The sequence below is a fragment of the Salvelinus fontinalis genome, chromosome 6, assembly GCF_029448725.1.
Source record: "Salvelinus fontinalis isolate EN_2023a chromosome 6, ASM2944872v1, whole genome shotgun sequence".
Lineage (NCBI taxonomy): Eukaryota > Metazoa > Chordata > Actinopteri > Salmoniformes > Salmonidae > Salvelinus > Salvelinus fontinalis.
The window spans coordinates 15,632,737-15,651,403 of NC_074670.1; the positions used below are offsets into that span (position 1 = coordinate 15,632,737).

General features: G+C 47.1%; 1 protein-coding gene across 3 annotated transcripts in view; it reads left to right on the top strand.

The window, feature by feature from the left end:
- The first annotated feature begins 928 nt into the window (after positions 1 to 928).
- LOC129857147 (uncharacterized) overlaps positions 929 to 18,667 on the top strand; it is a 37,011-nt gene continuing 19,272 nt past the window's right edge. The window contains exons 1-2 of one of the 3 annotated variants that reach the window (XM_055925107.1): positions 929 to 1,120; positions 2,526 to 5,935. In XM_055925107.1, coding sequence (XP_055781082.1) covers positions 2,653 to 5,935 — 3,283 coding nt within the window. In that variant the 5' untranslated portion in view covers positions 929 to 1,120; positions 2,526 to 2,652. The remainder of the gene's footprint in view (positions 1,121 to 2,525; positions 5,936 to 18,667) is intronic. The other 2 variants (XM_055925108.1, XM_055925109.1) reach the window with 2 other exon arrangements.

Below are 18,667 nucleotides of genomic sequence, written 5' to 3' on the forward strand. Positions count from 1 at the left end.
CCAGTGGGTTTGGCGACGAGTATGAAGCGAGGGCCAGCCAACGAGAGTGTACAGGTCGCAGTGGTGGGTAGTGTAAGGGGCTTTGGTGACAAAACGGATGGCACTGTGATAGACTGCATCCAATTTATTGAGTAGGGTATTGGAGGCTATTTTGTAAATGACATCACCGAAGTCGAGGATTGGTAGGATGGTCAGTTTTACAAGGGTATGTTTGGCAGCATGAGTGAAGGATGCTTTGTTGCGGAATAGGAAGCCAATTCTAGATTTAACTTTGGATTGAAGATGTTTGATGTGAGTCTGGAAGGAGAGTTTACAGTCTAACCAGACACCTAGGTACTTGTAGTTGTCCACATATTCTAAGTCAAAGCCGTCTAGAGTAGTGATGTTGGACAGGCGGGCAGGTGCAGGCAGCGATCGGTTGAAGAGCATGCATTTAGTTTTACTTGTATTTAAGAGCAATTGGAGGCCACGGAAGGAGAGTTGTATGGCATTGAAGCTCGCCTGGAGGGTTGTTAACACAGTGTCAAAAGAAGGGCCAGAAGTATACAGAATAGTGTCGTCTGCGTAGAGGTGGATCAGAGACTCACCAGCAGCAAGAGCGACATCATTGATGTATACAGAGAAGAGAGTCAGTCCAAGAATTGAACCCTGTGAACCCTGTTTAATAGGGAAACAGTGTGAATAGATGACTATACAGCATGTGCTTTTACCATGTTACCTTCTATTTCCACTGAGAATGAAAGAGAATAATAAAGATTGAGGGAATGTGATGGCGGATAGGAAGAATGATTCCAATACTAGAGATCAAAGAGAATACGGCAGAACATTCCGTAGTGATTGTCTTTTTCTTGGAGGGAGGAGGCGAAGGCTGAGAGGGATGGAAGGAGCTGACAGATGAACAGAGAGGGAGATTGATTGGTGAGGCAGAAGAGGGGTGTGGTCCTGGAGGAGCTAGAGAAAGAGGCGGATGACGAAAGATAAGGAGGTGGTCGCGAGAGGAGAGAGCTCTCGCTTTAACCCGTGGAGAGGTTGTTCGTTGGTCGGACGGGTTGCGCGTGCTCGCATCCGTTTACCGAGAACGGGATCCAGCATCTCCATCTTCTCCTCAACCGAGCCAATGGTGAGTCAAATATCTCACAATCATATGATTATAGGTGTTGTTGATCAAATGCTCTCTATTTACCGAGATCTAGGCTATACGTTTTGCTATGCTTTCAACACCTGCCCACATCCCCAGATACAGTTAATTAATCAATGTCAATAGCCCTTTTCTTGATTTATAGCCTACGGTTGTTTACTAGAATGACAGACATAATCATGTTATAGTTCATTTAATAAACATTGCGATACATTTTGTCACAGTAGCGGGGGGGTGGCTGTGTCAGGACGATGCGGCTTGAGGTACCCCCCCCCCCCCCCCTTTCCACGGTCTCCATCCGCCGGTCGATAAATCCGATGGTAAATACCGAAAATTCAGCAGATGTGCTCTGCGGTTACGGGGCGTTATTCTAACGGTTCTGAACAGGGCGACGTGTCCCAGGCCCGATCTAAGCGCTGTTCAGGTTATGATTTATATGGGCCTACCTTCTTCTCCCCGTTTGATGTGAAGGGCACGGTGCTGCTGTGGAGGAATATGAGCAGTGTGTTTAGCATTGGCAGTGGATGAGTTTTAAAAGACAGGCTGTACGTTAGTCACTGCGCAACTGAGGATTTTCTGCTCTAAATAATTTGATCTTGTTTACTAAAGATGTTTGTACTAGGCTATATGTTGGGGCGGCAGGTAGCCTAGTGGTTAAAGCGTTGGGCCAGTAACTGAAAGGTTGCCAGATCGAATCCCTCGAGCTGACAAGGTAAAAAATCTGTCGTTCTGCCCCTGAGCAAGGCAGTGTTCCTAGGCCGTCATAGTAGGTAAGAATTTGTTCTTAACTGACTTGCCTAGTTAAATAAATGTCAGCATTTATTTGAATGCAAATAAGCTTACAATTGAGAGGTAATTTTGATTGATCACGATTCAATTTACTTGGCCTATACTTAACCTATTTGTCAGAGTGAGAGTTACAGTACATCCCTTTTCAAGGGTTTAACGTCATCACTCCATCAAGCTGAATCTCAGACTGGGATGCTGAAGGATGACAATCCTTCATTAGTTCCCAACTCTTTTCATGGGGATCTCCTCTCTATCACTGACATTGAATTTAGGTGTGTGTGTGTTTGCGTGTGTGTGCGTGTACATGTGTCTGTCTCTCTGTCTGTTTATATATAGAGAGAGGGAGGGAGGATAGGAGTGAGGAGAGATGGATTTAATTTTCATCTAACTAGTCCCAGCACTGAGGAGGTCATTATACAGCAGAAAAGGACCAATAGCTCTATGGAACAAACCAGGGGATGATTTAACTTCTAACATTTCTTATGAACAAGAACGAGCTGGTCCCTTGTGCAGTTAGAGGAACATGGAAGCACAGACTCCTCTCATCTCTATTATCTGCTGTGCCTCTATTGACTGCATGTCTCTTTTGATGTTGCAGGATCTTTGGAGTCAAGCCTAGATGTGACCGTCATGTTTTGGATCTCTCCATCCTTTAGATAGAAAACAGAACCCCTGTTTCTATAGAAACAGAAATAATTGACAATTATAAAACTATTATTCCTAAAATGCACTCCTCTAGCCGAACCTTCGCTCCGCCCTTGAGGCCTCGTCGCATCGACACGAGCAGGCGGACCACCACCGCAGCAGAACCAAAGCCACACGGCCCTGTTTCCCAGAGGGAAGACAAAAACATGAACACCATTTCCTCTTCCTCTCCTCGGCGCGCCACCAAAGCGACCCCTGAGTCTTCCAGGACCAGGGTGGGGGTCCAGCCTCGCGCTCCCTTGGGTCAGTCCAGATTGGGTTTACAGAGAAACACAGCTCCCCTCTCTACGACCAAACCCAAACCCAAAAGTGTCCGTGCAGCAGCAGCTGTGTCGAAACGCGCCCCTCCTCCTCCTCTTCTTCCTCATCTGGACCCCAACTGTAATGAACCCAGCCTGCCTTGTCTGTGCTGCGACGGCCATTCCCCCCAGGACAATAACAGTCTGTTCAACCACAACCACAACAACAACAATACCATCTCCATCAGACAGCAGCTGAAGCTTCAGCCCCCTCCACCACCTCCCCTGCTACCCCAGAGACAGGAGGGGACAGGGGGCAAGACCAAGACACAGGCCAGCCCCTCTCAGCCCAAGCCCCAGCCTCAGGTCCTGGCCCCGGCCTGCCCCCCTAATGCCCTGGAACTGGAGAAAGGAAAAAAAGATGAGGAGAATGCAGATGTTAACAAGAACACAGATGTGGTCATAGACAGCACGAAAGAAACGGAGGAAGAGATGGACAACAAGAAAGAAACAGAGGAGGAAGAGGAAAACAGTGTGGATGTTGAAGTTGATGATGATGAGGAGGAGGGAGATGATGATGATGATGACACGTTGGTCCCATCGTGCTGCGACTGCCCTCCCTCTCTCCTGGATCTCTCCCTGACCTCCTCCACCTCCTCATCCTCCACTTCCATCAGCTCCTGCTCCGATCTGGAGTCAGACTGCGCCGATCTCTCCACCTCTCTCTCGTCCTCTGGCCACAAGTGGAACGCTGATCTGTCAATATCTCAGGACGACACTCTCATTCACGTTCCTGAACGCTACCCAGCCTCCCGTTCACCCCCTGTCCTGCTCCTCAACCCCAAACCCCCCTCTGTCTCTCGTTGCCCTCCCCCCCCCCCACACGCCTGCTCCTCAGACGAGGGCTACCCCTCCGCCCCCGCCTCCCCCTCCTACCTGGGGGTCAAAGGTCAGACAGGCTTAGGGTCAGAGGTCGCCAGACTAGGCCTCCTGGACTTCCTGGAGTCAGTGGGAGACTTTGGAAAGATGGAGCGCTTTAGCCAGGTGATTCAGGTGGCTCGCTGGGACCTGGAGGGGGATCCTCAGGGGGATCTACTGAGGGATCGACTGGATCACCTGGACCGACTGGAGAGTGTCAACAGGCAGGTGAAGCTGGCCCACATCGCCAGGCTCCATGAGAAGGGACTGGATTTAGGCGATCTGGGCAAGGAGGATCTCTCCGATGTTCTGGATGAGATGGGGAACGTGGATATGTCTTGGAAGCTGTATAAGGGCCGGGGGGGGTCGTTGGGAGATTCCCAGGAGTTCTCTGATGCTGGAGTGGACCTGACAGCACCTTCAGACTGTGACGAGCCCCTGGTCTTACAATCAGAGACCTCTTCGCCCATAGAGCCCCCACCGAGACCCCCCAAACCCCCTGCCCGCTATGCCAGCGTGAACTCTGAACTCCACACCTACATCAACATCAGCCGTGACATCACCCCCTCCGTCTCTGTCTGCACTTCTCCATCCTCATCGCCCACTTTCTACACCTTCAGGTGTGAGAAGGCCCTCCCTCCTTCCCCACGCTCCGTCCCCCCTCCTCTTCTCTGTCAGCCCATCCCTTACTTTACTCTCTACAAATCTTCCCCTCTCCCATTCTCCCTCCCCTCCTCCACTCCCCCCATCCCTCCCCCTCGGAGGAAGCACCTAGCCCGTAAGGAGGCTCAGCATCTCGCCACCCTCCAAGCAGGATGCGGGAAGACCCCCCTGTCCCTCCCCCCTCCCACCTCTCGCCCCCCTCCTCTCCCCCCTGCCCCCACCATCTCCAACTCCACCACTCCCCCTGCCATCCCTCCCCCACCCTCTCTCCCCCCTCCTCCCTCTTTCCATGCGTTGGATGATGAGATCCGTAAGCTACTGGTGCTAGCAGGACTGACCCAGGCTGAGCTCCTCAAACTCAGCCCAGAGCTGGGGGTTTGTGTGGGGGGACTGGAGGAGGGAGAGACCCACCACACCTCCAGGCCTGGACAGACACAAGATCTAGGGATGAGGAGAAAAGAGAAGAGGGCTAAGGAGCAGTATGATATAGATGGGTTGGCTGTGGATGGCTGGAGAGATGGAGGAGGGAGGTCAGGGGTGGAGAGGGATAGAGAGACTGATATATGTGGAGGAGTAAAGGAGGATGAGGGAGAGAAAGAGGAGAGCAGAGATGTGTTTAGAACCACGTCTTTCACTGACATGGCGAGAAGAAGGAAGAGAAACAGTGGGTTTGGGGCTAACGTTGGCCTAGCATCTGACTCCTACTACAGCACTGGCAATACCAACACCTCTAACAATGTTAACTTCCAGACTTTCAAATATTCCCCTGTGCTCTCCGAAACCCCTCCCCCTCCTCCCCCGCGTCCCTTACCCCCTGTCCCCCCTACCCTGCCCCTCCTCAAAGTTCTCGCCAACTCTTTACGCCCTGAGCGATTTGATTGGCTCATGGCTTTCTCCCCCGATGGTGAAACCCTGACCCTACCCCCGCCCTTGGAAGTTAGAAAATCCAATGAGGAAACCCTGAAGAAATCTACTTCCGGGTCAACCTCTTCATCTGGGTCAACGTCAGGGTCGGGTTCAAAAGTGATGACCTTCAAGGAACTGCGTAACCGTAGCAAACACAGCTCCCCGGCCTACCAACTAATAACTGAACCGGATCCTGATCCCACAGTCGTAACCCCTGACCCTGACTTCCTCTACAACCTCAAGTGGAGAAGGGAAAAGACGGACAGCGACGGAATCCAATGGGAGTACACCTCCCAGGCCCAGGCCACCTTCCTGCAACCACCTCCCCTCACCTCATTGGCTGCTTTTAGGGAAATGTTCCAGAAAGCAGAGGATGCGATTGGACAACCAGAGTTATGTCCCTCGCAGCAGATTGGGTGCTCAGCCAGTGAAGGGAACCTGTGGAGGATGGATGGACAGAGAAAAGAGGAGGGAGAAAAGAGGAAAGAAGATGTAGAGGAAGAAGTGGTAGAGGAAGAAGAGGTGGAGGTGAGAGGAACAGCTGATGGAGGAAGAACCTGGGAGTCAAGAACTACAGGTGAGTTAGATGATGATGATGATGACTATAGGCCTAGCTGCTGACTGTGAGGTGCTGATTTGGGGTGAAAATGTGGAGGTAGTAACAAACTACAGTATTCACTGAAGCCACCTTCCATCTAATATTATGTACACAACACCACGTCTGAAACTGTCCTCTCTTGGGAATAAAAACTAAACCAGCAGAGAGAAGGGTGACAAAAACACGGGGAGAATTCTCCGCATTCCAGAGTAGAGGGACAGAGAAGGGGAACAAGAGAGAGATGCATACATAGATGGGTGCAGTGGAATGACGTTTCTATCTAGGATGGACAGATAGATGATGGAGATGGAAAGGAGGAGAGAGATAGGATTAGATGGGAAGCGCTCATTCTTTTTCAGGGATGGACAGGTAAGTGTATGGGGCAGAGTGGGAGAGAGGGAGAAAGAGATGGTGGAATTTCTTCAGTGCTTCCTGTGGGCCTGGTGTGATGTCATCACTGCCTTATTAAATTATTCATGTAATCTGCAGACCGGGGGAAAGTAATGGAGTATCCACAGCTCTCTCCCTCTAGCTCACCCTCTCTCTCCCCCCATCTCCCTCTCTCTCTCTCCCCATCTCCCTCTAGCTCTCTCTCTGTATATCTCTCTTCCTCTTTCTGTCTCTTTCCTCCTCCCTCATTCTATCCTTTTCACTGTTTATACACTGTACTCCGTTCTCTCTGTCTCCCCTTCCCTCTATCATGCCCTCTCTCTCTCCACTATCTGGTGAGTCATTGGTTCATGTTTTGTTGCCTACCTCCTCCTGTCTCTCTTCTGTCCTTGACCTCTCACTCACTCCTTTTTCCTCCATCTTCCATCTTTATTTTTTCCAGACTGTTCTCCCCTTCCCAGAGTGGCTGAGATTCAGCTCAAATCTGATTACTCATACTATAGGCTACCTTTAGAGTGGTTCTTAGTAGAGGTCGACGATTATGATTTTTCAACGCCGATACCAATGCCGATTATTGGAGGACCAAAAAAGGCGATACCGATTAATCGGCCGATTTAAAAAATATATATATATTTGTAATAATGACAATTACAACAATACTGAATGAACAATGAACACTTTTATTTTAACTTAATATAATACATCAATAAAATCAATTTAGTCTCAAATAAATAATGAAACATGGTCAATTTGGCTTAAATAATACAAAAACAAAGTGTTGGAGAAGAAAGTAAAAGTGCAATATGTGCCCTGTAAAAAAAGGTAACGTTTAAGTTCCTTGCTCAGAACATGAGAACATATGAAAGCTGGTGGTTCCTTTTAACATGAGTCTTCAATATTGATGCCCTCAATCTCACACAAATCATCAAGGAACCCACCAGGTACAACCCTAAATCCGTAAACATGGGCACCCTAATAGACATTATCCTGACCAACTTGCCCTCCAAATACACCTCTGCTGTCTTCAATCAAGATCTCAGCAATCACTGCCTCATTGCCTGTATCCGCCACGGGTCCACGGTCAAACGACCACCCCTCATCACTGTCAAACGCTCCCTGAAACACTTCTGCGAGCAGGCCTTTCTAATCGACCTGGCCCGGGTACCCTGGAAGGATATTGACCTCATCCCGTCAGTTGAGGATGCCTGGTCATTCTTTAAAAGTTACTTCCTCACCATATTAGACAAGCATGCTCCGTTCAAAAAATGCAGAACCAAGAACAGATATAGCCCTTGGTTCACTCCAGACCTGACTGCCCTCGACCAGCACAAAAACATCCTGTGGCGAACTGCAATAGCATCGAAGAGCCCCCGTGATATGCAACTGTTCAGGGAAGTCAGGAACCAATACACGCAGTCAGTCAGGAAAGCAAAGGCCAGCTTTTTCAAGCAGAAATTTGCATCCTGTAGCTCTAACTCCAAAAAGTTCTGGGATACTGTAAAGTCCATGGAAAACAAGAGCACCTCCTCCCAGCTGCCCACTGCACTGAGGCTAGATAACACGGTCACCACTGATAAGTCCGTGATAATCGAAAACTTCAACAAACATTTCTCAATGGCTGGCCATGCCTTCCACCTGGCGACTCCAACCTTGGCCAGCAGCCCCGCCCGGCCCGCTGCTACTCGCCCAAGCCTCCCCAGCTTCTCCTTTACCCATATCCAGATAGCAGATGTTCTGAAAGAGCTGGAAAACCTGGACCCATACAAATCAGCTGGGCTTGACAATCTGGACCCCCTATTTCTGAAACTGTCCGCCGCCATTGTCGCACCCCCTATTACCAGCCTGTTCAACCTCTCCTTCGTATCATCTGAGATCCCCAAGGATTGGAAAGCTGCCGCTGTCATCCCCCTCTTCAAAGGGGGAGACACCCTGGACCCAAACTGTTACAGACCTATATCCATCCTGCCCTGCCTAGCTAAGGTCTTCGAAAGCCAAGTCAACAAACAGATCACTGACCATCTCGAATCCCACCGTACCTTCTCCGCTGTGCAATCCGGTTTCCGAGCCGGTCACGGGTGCACCTCAGCCACGCTCAAGGTACTAAACGATATCATAACCGCCATCGATAAAAGACATTACTGTGCAGCCGTCTTCATCGACCTGGCCAAGGCTTTCGACTCTGTCAATCACCATATTCTTATCGGCAGAATCAATAGCCTCGGTTTTTCTAATGACTGCCTTGCCTGGTTCACCAACTACTTTGCAGACAGAGTTCAGTGTGTCAAATCGGAGGGCATGTTGTCCGGTCCTCTGGCAGTCTCTATGGGGGTACCACAGGGTTCAATTCTCGGGCCGACTCTTTTGCTGCGGGCGATTCCCTGATCCACCTCTACGCAGACGACACCATTCTGTATACTTCCGGCCCTTCCCTGGACACTGTGCTATCTAACCTCCAAACGAGCTTCAATGCCATACAACACTCCTTCCGTGGCCTCCAACTGCTCTTAAATGCTAGTAAAACCAAATGCATGCTTTTCAACCGTTCGCTGCCTGCACCCGCACGCCCGACTAGCATCACCACCCTGGACGGTTCCGACCTAGAATATGTGGACATCTATAAGTACCTAGGTGTCTGGCTAGACTGCAAACTCTCCTTACAGACTCATATCAAACATCTCCAATCCAAAATCAAATCTAGAGTCGGCTTTCTATTCCGGAACAAAGCCTCCTTCACTCACGCCGCCAAACTTACCCTAGTAAAACTGACTATCCTACCGATCCTCGACTTCGGCGATGTCATCTACAAAATAGCTTCCAATACTCTACTCAGCAAACTGGATGCAGTTTATCACAGTGCCATCCGTTTTGTTACTAAAGCACCTTATACGACCCACCACTACGACCTGTATGCCCTAGTCGGCTGGCCCTCGCTACATGTTCGTCGTCAGACCCACTGGCTCCAGGTCATCTACAAGGCTATGGTAGGTAAAATGCCGCCTTATCTCAGTTCACTGGTCACGATGGCTACACCCACCCGTAGCACGCGCTCCAGCAGGTGTATCTCACTGATCATCCCTAAAGCCAAAACCTCATTTGGACGCCTTTCCTTCCAGTTCTCTGCTGCCTGCGACTGGAACGAATTGCAAAAATCTCTGAAGTTGGAGACTTTTATCTCCCTCAACAACTTTAAAAATCTGCTATCCGAGCAGCTAACCGATCGCTGCAGCTGTACATAGTCCATCTGTAAACTACCCACCCAATTTACCTACCTCACCCCCATACTGCTTTTATTTATTTACTTTTCTGCTCTTTTGCACACCAGTATCTCTTCTTGCACATGATCATCTGATGATTTATCACTCCAGTGTTAATCTGCTAAATTGTAATTATTCGATTTATTGCCTACCTCATGCCTTTTGCACACATTGTATATAGATTCTCTTTTTCCTACCATGTTATTGACTTGTTTATTGTTTACTCCATGTGTAACTCTGTGTTGTTGTCTGTTCACACTGCTATGCTTTATCTTGGCCAGGTCGCAGTTGCAAATGAGAACTTGTTCTCAACTAGCCTACCTGGTTAAATAAAGGTGAAAAAAAATAATAATAATAAAAAAATAAAAAATAAAAATATTCCCAGGTAAGAAGTTTTAGGTTGAGGTTATTATAGGACTATTTCTCTCTATACCATTTGTATTTCACATACCTTTGACTATTGGATGTTCTAATAGGTACTTTAGTATTGCCAATCTAGAATAAAAAGAAACGCGCACCTATTTAGGCGAGGTGCTGGCTAGCGGAGTAGAACACTTAAAAATAAAGGAGAGCCGCACACTCTGGGAGCTCAGATGCAAAAATGTAATTACCAACGTTTCAACAGCCAAGCTGTCTTCATCAGGGTATAATCACAAACACTGCGGGATGACTTGTTTATATAGTGTCAAGACACACAGGTGTCTGTAATCATGGCCAAGAGTGGCCTAATATCATTGGTTAATTCTCAAATATTAAAATGGAATACAAAGAGCAGCATACAAAAAACAAATGGATAGCATACGATCATAGATTCATTTCAGACTACACAAGCTTACAAACAATTACAATGGCAAAGTCCCAATCATCACAAGAATGGCTTCAGATCAAAGTCTACATTGAGACCGAAGGGAGCAAGGGTCTTTAAGTTAAAGATCCAGGCAGCCTCTCGTTTTAACAATAAATTATCAAGGTCACCCCTCTCCTAGGGAGGGTGACATGTTCGATGCCAATATAACGCAGAGACGAAATCGAGTGGCCTGCCTCCAAAAAGTGAGCCGCAACTGGGTAGGTCAGGTTTTTGCACCTAATGGTGATTATACTTTAGTATTGCCAGCCTAATCTCGGGAGTTGATAGGCTTGAAGTCATAAACAGCGCTGTGCTTGAAGCATTGGGAAGAGCTGCTGGTGTAACGGATGTGAAATGGCTAGCTAGTTAGCGGGTACGCGCTAGTAGCATTTCAATCAGTTACGTCACTTGCTCTGAGACTTTAAGTAGGGTTGCCCCTTGCTCTGCAAGGGCCGCGGCCTTTGTGGAGCGATGGGTAACGATGCCTCGTGGGTGTCAGTTGTTGATGTGTGCAGAGGGTCCCTGGTTCGCGCCCGTGTCGGGGCGAGGGGACGACGTAAAGTTTATACTGTTACATTGATGCTGTTGACCCGGATCACTGGTTGCTGCGGAAAAGGAGGAGGTTGAAAGGGGGGTGAGTGTAACGGATGTGAAATGGCTAGCTAGTTAGCGGGTACGCGCTAGTAGCATTTCAATCAGTTACGTCACTTGCTCTGAGACTTTAAGTAGGGTTGCCCCTTGCTCTGCAAGGGCCGCGGCTTTTGTGGAGCGATGGGTAACGACGCTTCGTGGGTGTCAGTTGTTGATGTGTGCAGAGTGTCCCTGGTTCGCGCCCGTGTCGGGGCGAGGGGACGACGTAAAGTTTATACTGTTACATTGATGCTGTTGACCCGGATCACTGGTTGCTGCGGAAAAGGAGGAGGTTGAAAGGGGGGTGAGTGTAACGGATGTGAAATGGCTAGCTAGTTAGCGGGTACGCGCTAGTAGCATTTCAATCAGTTACGTTACTTGCTCTGAGACTTTAAGTAGGGTTGCCCCTTGCTCTGCAAGGGCCGCGGCTTTTGTGGAGCGATGGGTAACGACGCTTCGTGGGTGTCAGTTGCTGATGTGTGCAGAAGGTCCCTGGTTCGCACCCGTGTCGGGGCGAGGGGACGCCGTAAAGTTAATCTGTTACACTGGCAAACCCAGTAAAGTGCTGTTTAAATGAATGCTTACGAGCCTGCTGCTGCCTACCATCGCTCAGTCAGACTGCTCTATCAAATCATAGACTTAATTATAACATAATAACACACAGAAATACGAGCCTTAGGTCATTAATATGGTCAAATCCAGAAACTATCATTTCAAAAACAAAACGTTTATTCTTTCAGTGAAATACGGGACCATTCCGTATTTTATCTAACGGGTGGCATCCATAAGTCTAAATATTGCTGTTACATTGCACAACCTTCAATGTTATGTCATAATTACGTAAAATTCAGGCAAATTAGTTCACAATGAGCCTTACGGCCCAAACTGTTGCATATACCCTGACTCTGCGTGCAATGAGCGCAAGAGAAGTGACACAATTTCCCTAATTTAATATTGCCTGCTAACATGAATTTCTTTTAACTAAATATGCAGGTTTAAAAATATATACTTCTGTGTATTGATTTTAAGAAAGGCATTGATGTTTATGGTTAGGTACATTCGTGCAACGATTGTGCATTTTTTTCGCAAATGCGCTTTTGTTAAATCATCCCCCGTTTGGCAAAGTTGGCTGTCTTTGTTAGGAAGAAATGGTCTTCACACAATTCGCAACGAGCCAGGTGGCCCAAACTGCTGCATATACCCTGACTCTGTTGCACAGAACGCAAGAGAAGTGACACAACTTCCCTAGTTATAAGAAATTCATGTTAGCAGGCAATACTAACTAAAATTTGGTACAAATTGGTGCAACGACAGTGCTTTTTTCACGAATGCGCTTGTTAAATCACCCGTTTGGCCAAGTAGGCTGTGATTCAATGATAAATTAACAGGCACCGCATCGATTATATGCAACGCAGGACAAGCTAGATAACTAAACATGGTTGATGATATTACTAGTTTAACTAGTGATTATGTTAAGATTGATTGTTTTTTTATAAGATACGTTTAATGCTTGCTAGCAACTTACCGTGGCTCCTTGCTGCACTCGCATAACAGGTAGTCAGCCTGCCACGCAGTCTCCTCGTGGAGTGCAATGTAATCGGCCATGATTTGTGTCCAAAAATGCTGATTACCGATTGTTATGAAAACTTGAAATCGGCCCTAATTAATCGTCCATTCCGATTAATCGGTCGACCTCTAGTTCTTAGTTCCATAGGCTGAATACCTCTATTCATCTGTATTTCAATTACACAGCTTTATTGTTTTGATAACAATTTACATTAAGTAATTTCATTATGTGATTATTGTCTGAAATATATATTTTTCTAATCAAAGGCACAATGTACATTTCAGGAGAAATGCTGAATGTGTGTGTAGTGTGCTTCCCTCTGTGTGTATGTAAAAGCCAAGTTGTATGGTATTTGTAAACGTAGGAGTTCTGTGTGGTCAGTCCGTCACAGCAGTAGGATAAACTTATCCTAGGTTATGTAGGGCCAACTTCTACCCACAGACTGTAAACAAATAATACAATCCAGACCAGACTATTTGTCACGTGTGCGTGTACAGCTTTAAGAACCAAAGAGGAGGGGCTCCATCTACCAACCAATGGCAGAGACTTATTTCACAGTAGCACAAAAAAGAACAGGAAGTGTAATGTGTGGCTGCATCTGAGAGACAGTCAGATCAACTCAAGGCTAAACCAAGGTATGGTAGTTAACACGCTCTGTGGAGCCTCTATCTCTCTGTCACGGTGATATTAAATGAGACAATGTATTTCTGTGCAGAATGGACTTCTAGTCAGCATAGGCTATTATCCAATCATCTCCAAGGAGACAGAGAGATAGACAGTGCGCAGCCAGGCAGGAACAGAACTCTCCATAGCCTGACTCAGCGTAACCAACGGTACTCTTCTCTGCTAGAGAGAGGGAAAGAAAAAGAGAGAAAGAGAAGGTGAAGATAGAGAACAGCATACCACTACTGTACAGAGAGAGAGAGAGAGGACAGCATACCATTACTGTACCGAGAGAGAGAGAGAGGACAGCATACAACTACTGTACAGAGAGAGAGAGGACAGCATACCATTACTGTACAGAGAGAGAGAGAGAGGACAGCATACCATTACTGTACAGAGAGAGAGAGAGAGGACAGCATACCACTACTGTACTGAGAGAGAGAGAGAGGACAGCATACCACTACTGTACAGAGAGAGAGAGAGAGAGGACAGCATACCATTACTGTACTGAGAGAGAGAGAGAGAGAGAGAGGACAGCATACAACTACTGTACAGAGAGAGAGAGAGAGAGAGAGAGAGAGAGAGGAAAGCATACCACTACTGTACAGAGAGAGAGAGAGAGGACAGCATACCACTACTGTACCGAGAGAGAGAGAGAGGAGAGCATACAACTACTGTACAGAGAGAGAGAGAGAGGACAGCATACCACTACTGTACAGAGAGAGAGAGAGGGGACAGGATACCACTACTGTACAGAGAGAGAGAGAGAGAGGACAGCATACCACTACTGTACAGCGGGAGAGAGAGAGGACAGCATACCACTACTGTACAGAGAGAGAGAGAGGACAGCATACCATTACTGTACAGAGAGAGAGAGGACAGCATACCACTACTGTACAGAGAGAGAGGACAGCATACCATTACTGTACAGAGAGAGAGGACAGCATACCATTACTAGAGAGAGAGAGAGGACAGCATACCACTACTGTACAGAGAGAGAGAGGACAGCATACCACTACTGTACAGAGAGAGAGAGAGGACAGCATACCATTACTGTACAGAGAGATAGAGGACAGCATACCACTACTGTACAGAGAGAGAGAGAGGACAGCATACCACTACTGTACACAGAGAGAGAGAGGACAGCATACCATTACTGTACAGAGAGAGAGAGAACAGCATACCACTACTGTACAGAGAGAGAGAGAACAGCATACCACTACTGTACAGAGAGAGAGAGAGAACAGCATACCACTACTGTACAGAGAGATAGAGAACAGCATACCACTACTGTACAGAGAGATAGAGAACAGCATACCACTACTGTACAGAGAGAGAGAGAGGACAGCATACCACTACTGTACAGAGAGAGAGAGAGGACAGCATACCACTACTGTACAGAGAGATAGAGAACAGCATACCACTACTGTACAGAGAGAGAGAGGACAGCATACCACTACTGTACAGAGAGAGAGAGAGGACAGCATACCATTACTGTACAGAGAGATAGAGGACAGCATACCACTACTGTACAGAGAGAGAGAGAGGACAGCATACCATTACTGTACAGAGAGAGAGAGAGAGGACAGCATACCATTACTGTACAGAGAGAGAGAGAACAGCATATCACTACTGAACAGAGAGAGAGAGAACAGCATACCACTACTGTACAGAGAGATAGAGAACAGCATACCATTACTGTACAGAGAGAGAGAGAACAGCATATCACTACTGTACAGAGAGAGAGAGAACAGCATATCACTACTGTACAGAGAGATAGAGAACAGCATACCACTACTGTACAGAGAGAGAGAGAGGACAGCATACCACTACTGTACAGAGAGAGAGAGAGGACAGCATACCATTACTGTACAGAGAGATAGAGGACAGCATACCACTACTGTACAGAGAGAGAGAGAGAGGACAGCATACCATTACTGTACAGAGAGAGAGAGAGAGGACAGCATACCATTACTGTACAGAGAGAGAGATAACAGCATACCACTACTGTACAGAGAGAGAGAGAACAGCATATCACTACTGTACAGAGAGAGAGAGAACAGCATACCACTACTGTACAGAGAGAGAGAGAACAGCATACCACTACTGTACAGAGAGATAGAGAACAGCATACCACTACTGTACAGAGAGAGAGAGAGGACAGCATACCACTACTGTACAGAGAGAGAGAGAACAGCATACCATTACTGTACAGAGAGAGAGAGAACAGCATACCACTACTGTACTGAGAGATAGAGAACAGCATACCACTACTGTACAGAGAGAGAGAGAGAGGACAGCATACCACTACTGTACAGAGAGAGAGAGAGAGGACAGCATACCACTACTGTACAGAGAGATAGAGAACAGCATACCACTACTGTACAGAGAGATAGAGAACAGCATACCACTACTGTACAGAGAGAGAGAGAGGACAGCATACCACTACTGTACAGAGAGAGAGAGAACAGCATACCATTACTGTACAGAGAGAGAGAACAGCATACCACTACTGTACAGAGAGAGAGAGAGGACAGCATACCACTACTGTATAGAGAGATAGAGGAGAGGACAGCATACCACTACTGTACAGAGAGATAGAGAACAGCATACCACTACTGTACAGAGAGAGAGAGAACAGCATACCATTACTGTACAGAGAGAGAGAACAGCATATCACTACTGTACAGAGAGAGAGAGAGGACAGCATACCACTACTGTACAGAGAGAGAGAGAACAGCATACCATTACTGTACAGAGAGAGAGAGAACAGCATACCACTACTGTACAGAGAGATAGAGAACAGCATACCACTACTGTACAGAGAGAGAGAGAGGACAGCATACCACTACTGTACAGAGAGAGAGAGGACAGCATACCACTACTGTACAGAGAGAGAGAGAACAGCATACCACTACTGTACAGAGAGATAGAGAACAGCATACCACTACTGTACAGAGAGAGAGAGGACAGCATACCACTACTGTACAGAGAGAGAGAGAGGACAGCATACCACTACTGTACAGAGAGAGAGAGGACAGCATACCACTACTGTACAGAGAGAGAGAGAACAGCATACCACTACTGTACAGAGAGATAGAGAACAGCATACCACTACTGTACAGAGAGAGAGAGAGGACAGCATACCACTACTGTACAGAGAGAGAGAGAGAGAGAGAGAGGACAGCATACCACTACTGTACAGAGAGAGAGAGAGAGAGAGAGGACAGCATACGACTACTGTACAGAGAGAGAGAGAGGACAGCATACCACTACTGTACAGAGAGAGAGGACAGCATACCACTACTGTACAGAGAGAGAGAACAGCATACCACTACTGTATAGAGAGATAGAGGACAGCATACCTCTACTGTACAGAGAGAGAGAACAGCATACCACTACTGTATAGAGAGAGAGAGGACAGCATACCACTACTGTACAGAGAGAGAGAGAGAGAGAGGACAGCATACGACTACTGTACAGAGAGAGAGAGAGGACAGCATACCACTACTGTACAGAGAGAGAGAACAGCATACCACTACTGTATAGAGAGAGAGAGAGGACAGCATACCATTACTGTACAGAGAGAGAGAACAGCATACCACTACTGAACAGAGAGAGAGAGAACAGCATACCATTACTGAACAGAGAGAGAGAGAACAGCATACCACTACTGTACAGAGAGAGAGAGAGGACAGCATACCATTACTGTACAGAGAGAGAGAGAACAGCATACCATTACTGTACAGAGAGAGAGAGAACAGCATACCACTACTGTACAGAGAGAGAGAGAGAGAGAGGACAGCATACGACTACTGTACAGAGAGAGAGAGAGGACAGCATACCACTACTGTACAGAGAGAGAGAACAGCATACCACTACTGTATAGAGAGAGAGAGAGGACAGCATACCATTACTGTACAGAGAGAGAGAACAGCATACCACTACTGAACAGAGAGAGAGAGAACAGCATACCATTACTGAACAGAGAGAGAGAGAACAGCATACCATTACTGTACAGAGAGAGAGAGAACAGCATACCACTACTGTACAGAGAGAGAGAGAGGACAGCATACCATTACTGTACAGAGAGAGAGAACAGCATACCACTACTGAACAGAGAGAGAGAGAACAGCATACCACTACTGAACAGAGAGAGAGAGAACAGCATACCATTACTGTACAGAGAGAGAGAGAACAGCATACCACTACTGAACAGAGAGAGAGAGAGGACAGCATACCACTACTGTACAGAGAGAGAGAGAGGACAGCATACCATTACTGTACAGAGAGAGAGAACAGCATACCATTACTGTACAGAGAGAGACAGAGAACAGCATACCATTACTGTACAGAGAGAGAGAGAACAGCATACCATTACTGTACTGAGAGAGAGAGAACAGCATACCACTACTGTACAGAGAGAGAGAGGACAGCATACCATTACTGTACTGAGAGAGAGAGAGAGAGAGAGGACAGCATACCTCTACTGTACAGAGAGAGAGAACAGCATACCACTACTGTACTGAGAGAGAGAGAACAGCATACCACTACTGAACAGAGAGAGAGAGAACAGCATACCACTACTGTACTGAGAGAGAGAGAGAGAGAGAGGACAGCATACCTCTACTGTACAGAGAGAGAGAACAGCATACCACTACTGTACAGAGAGATAAAGGACAGCATACCACTACTGTACAGAGATAGAGGACAGCATACCTCTACTGTACAGAGAGAGAGGACAGCATACCATTACTGTACAGAGAGAGAGGACAGCATACCTCTACTGTACAGAGAGAGAGAACAGCATACCACTACTGTACAGAGAGATAAAGGACAGCATACCACTACTGTACAGAGATAGAGGACAGCATACCTCTACTGTACAGAGATAGAGGACAGCATACCTCTACTGTACAGAGAGAGAGGACAGCATACCTCTACTGTACAGAGAGAGAGTGGCACCAGCTATGGACAGTGATAACCTCATCTTTGCCAGTCACCTGCACATATCCGTTTTATAATACAGAATACACACTGACGGAAGAGTAGAACGTGAAACCACTAGCTTAAAGGTTTGGGCGTGGTTGAAATAATGGTGAACGACTGTGAGAGTAGGAAACGAAAGAGAAAGGCTTCTCTAAACCTGAACTTCGACTCCTCTGTTCATGAACCACCTCCATTGACTGTGTCATGTATTGTGGTCAGTCTGTGTGCGTCTGTGGGTCAGACTATTGGATATATGTTGTTGTGTGGGTACTGGGTGGTGTACTGCGTTACTGCATGTTGTGGTGGTTTACTGGTTTACATTGCATTCTTCTCTCAACAGACACTAACATTCTCTCCATCTCTCTCTCTCC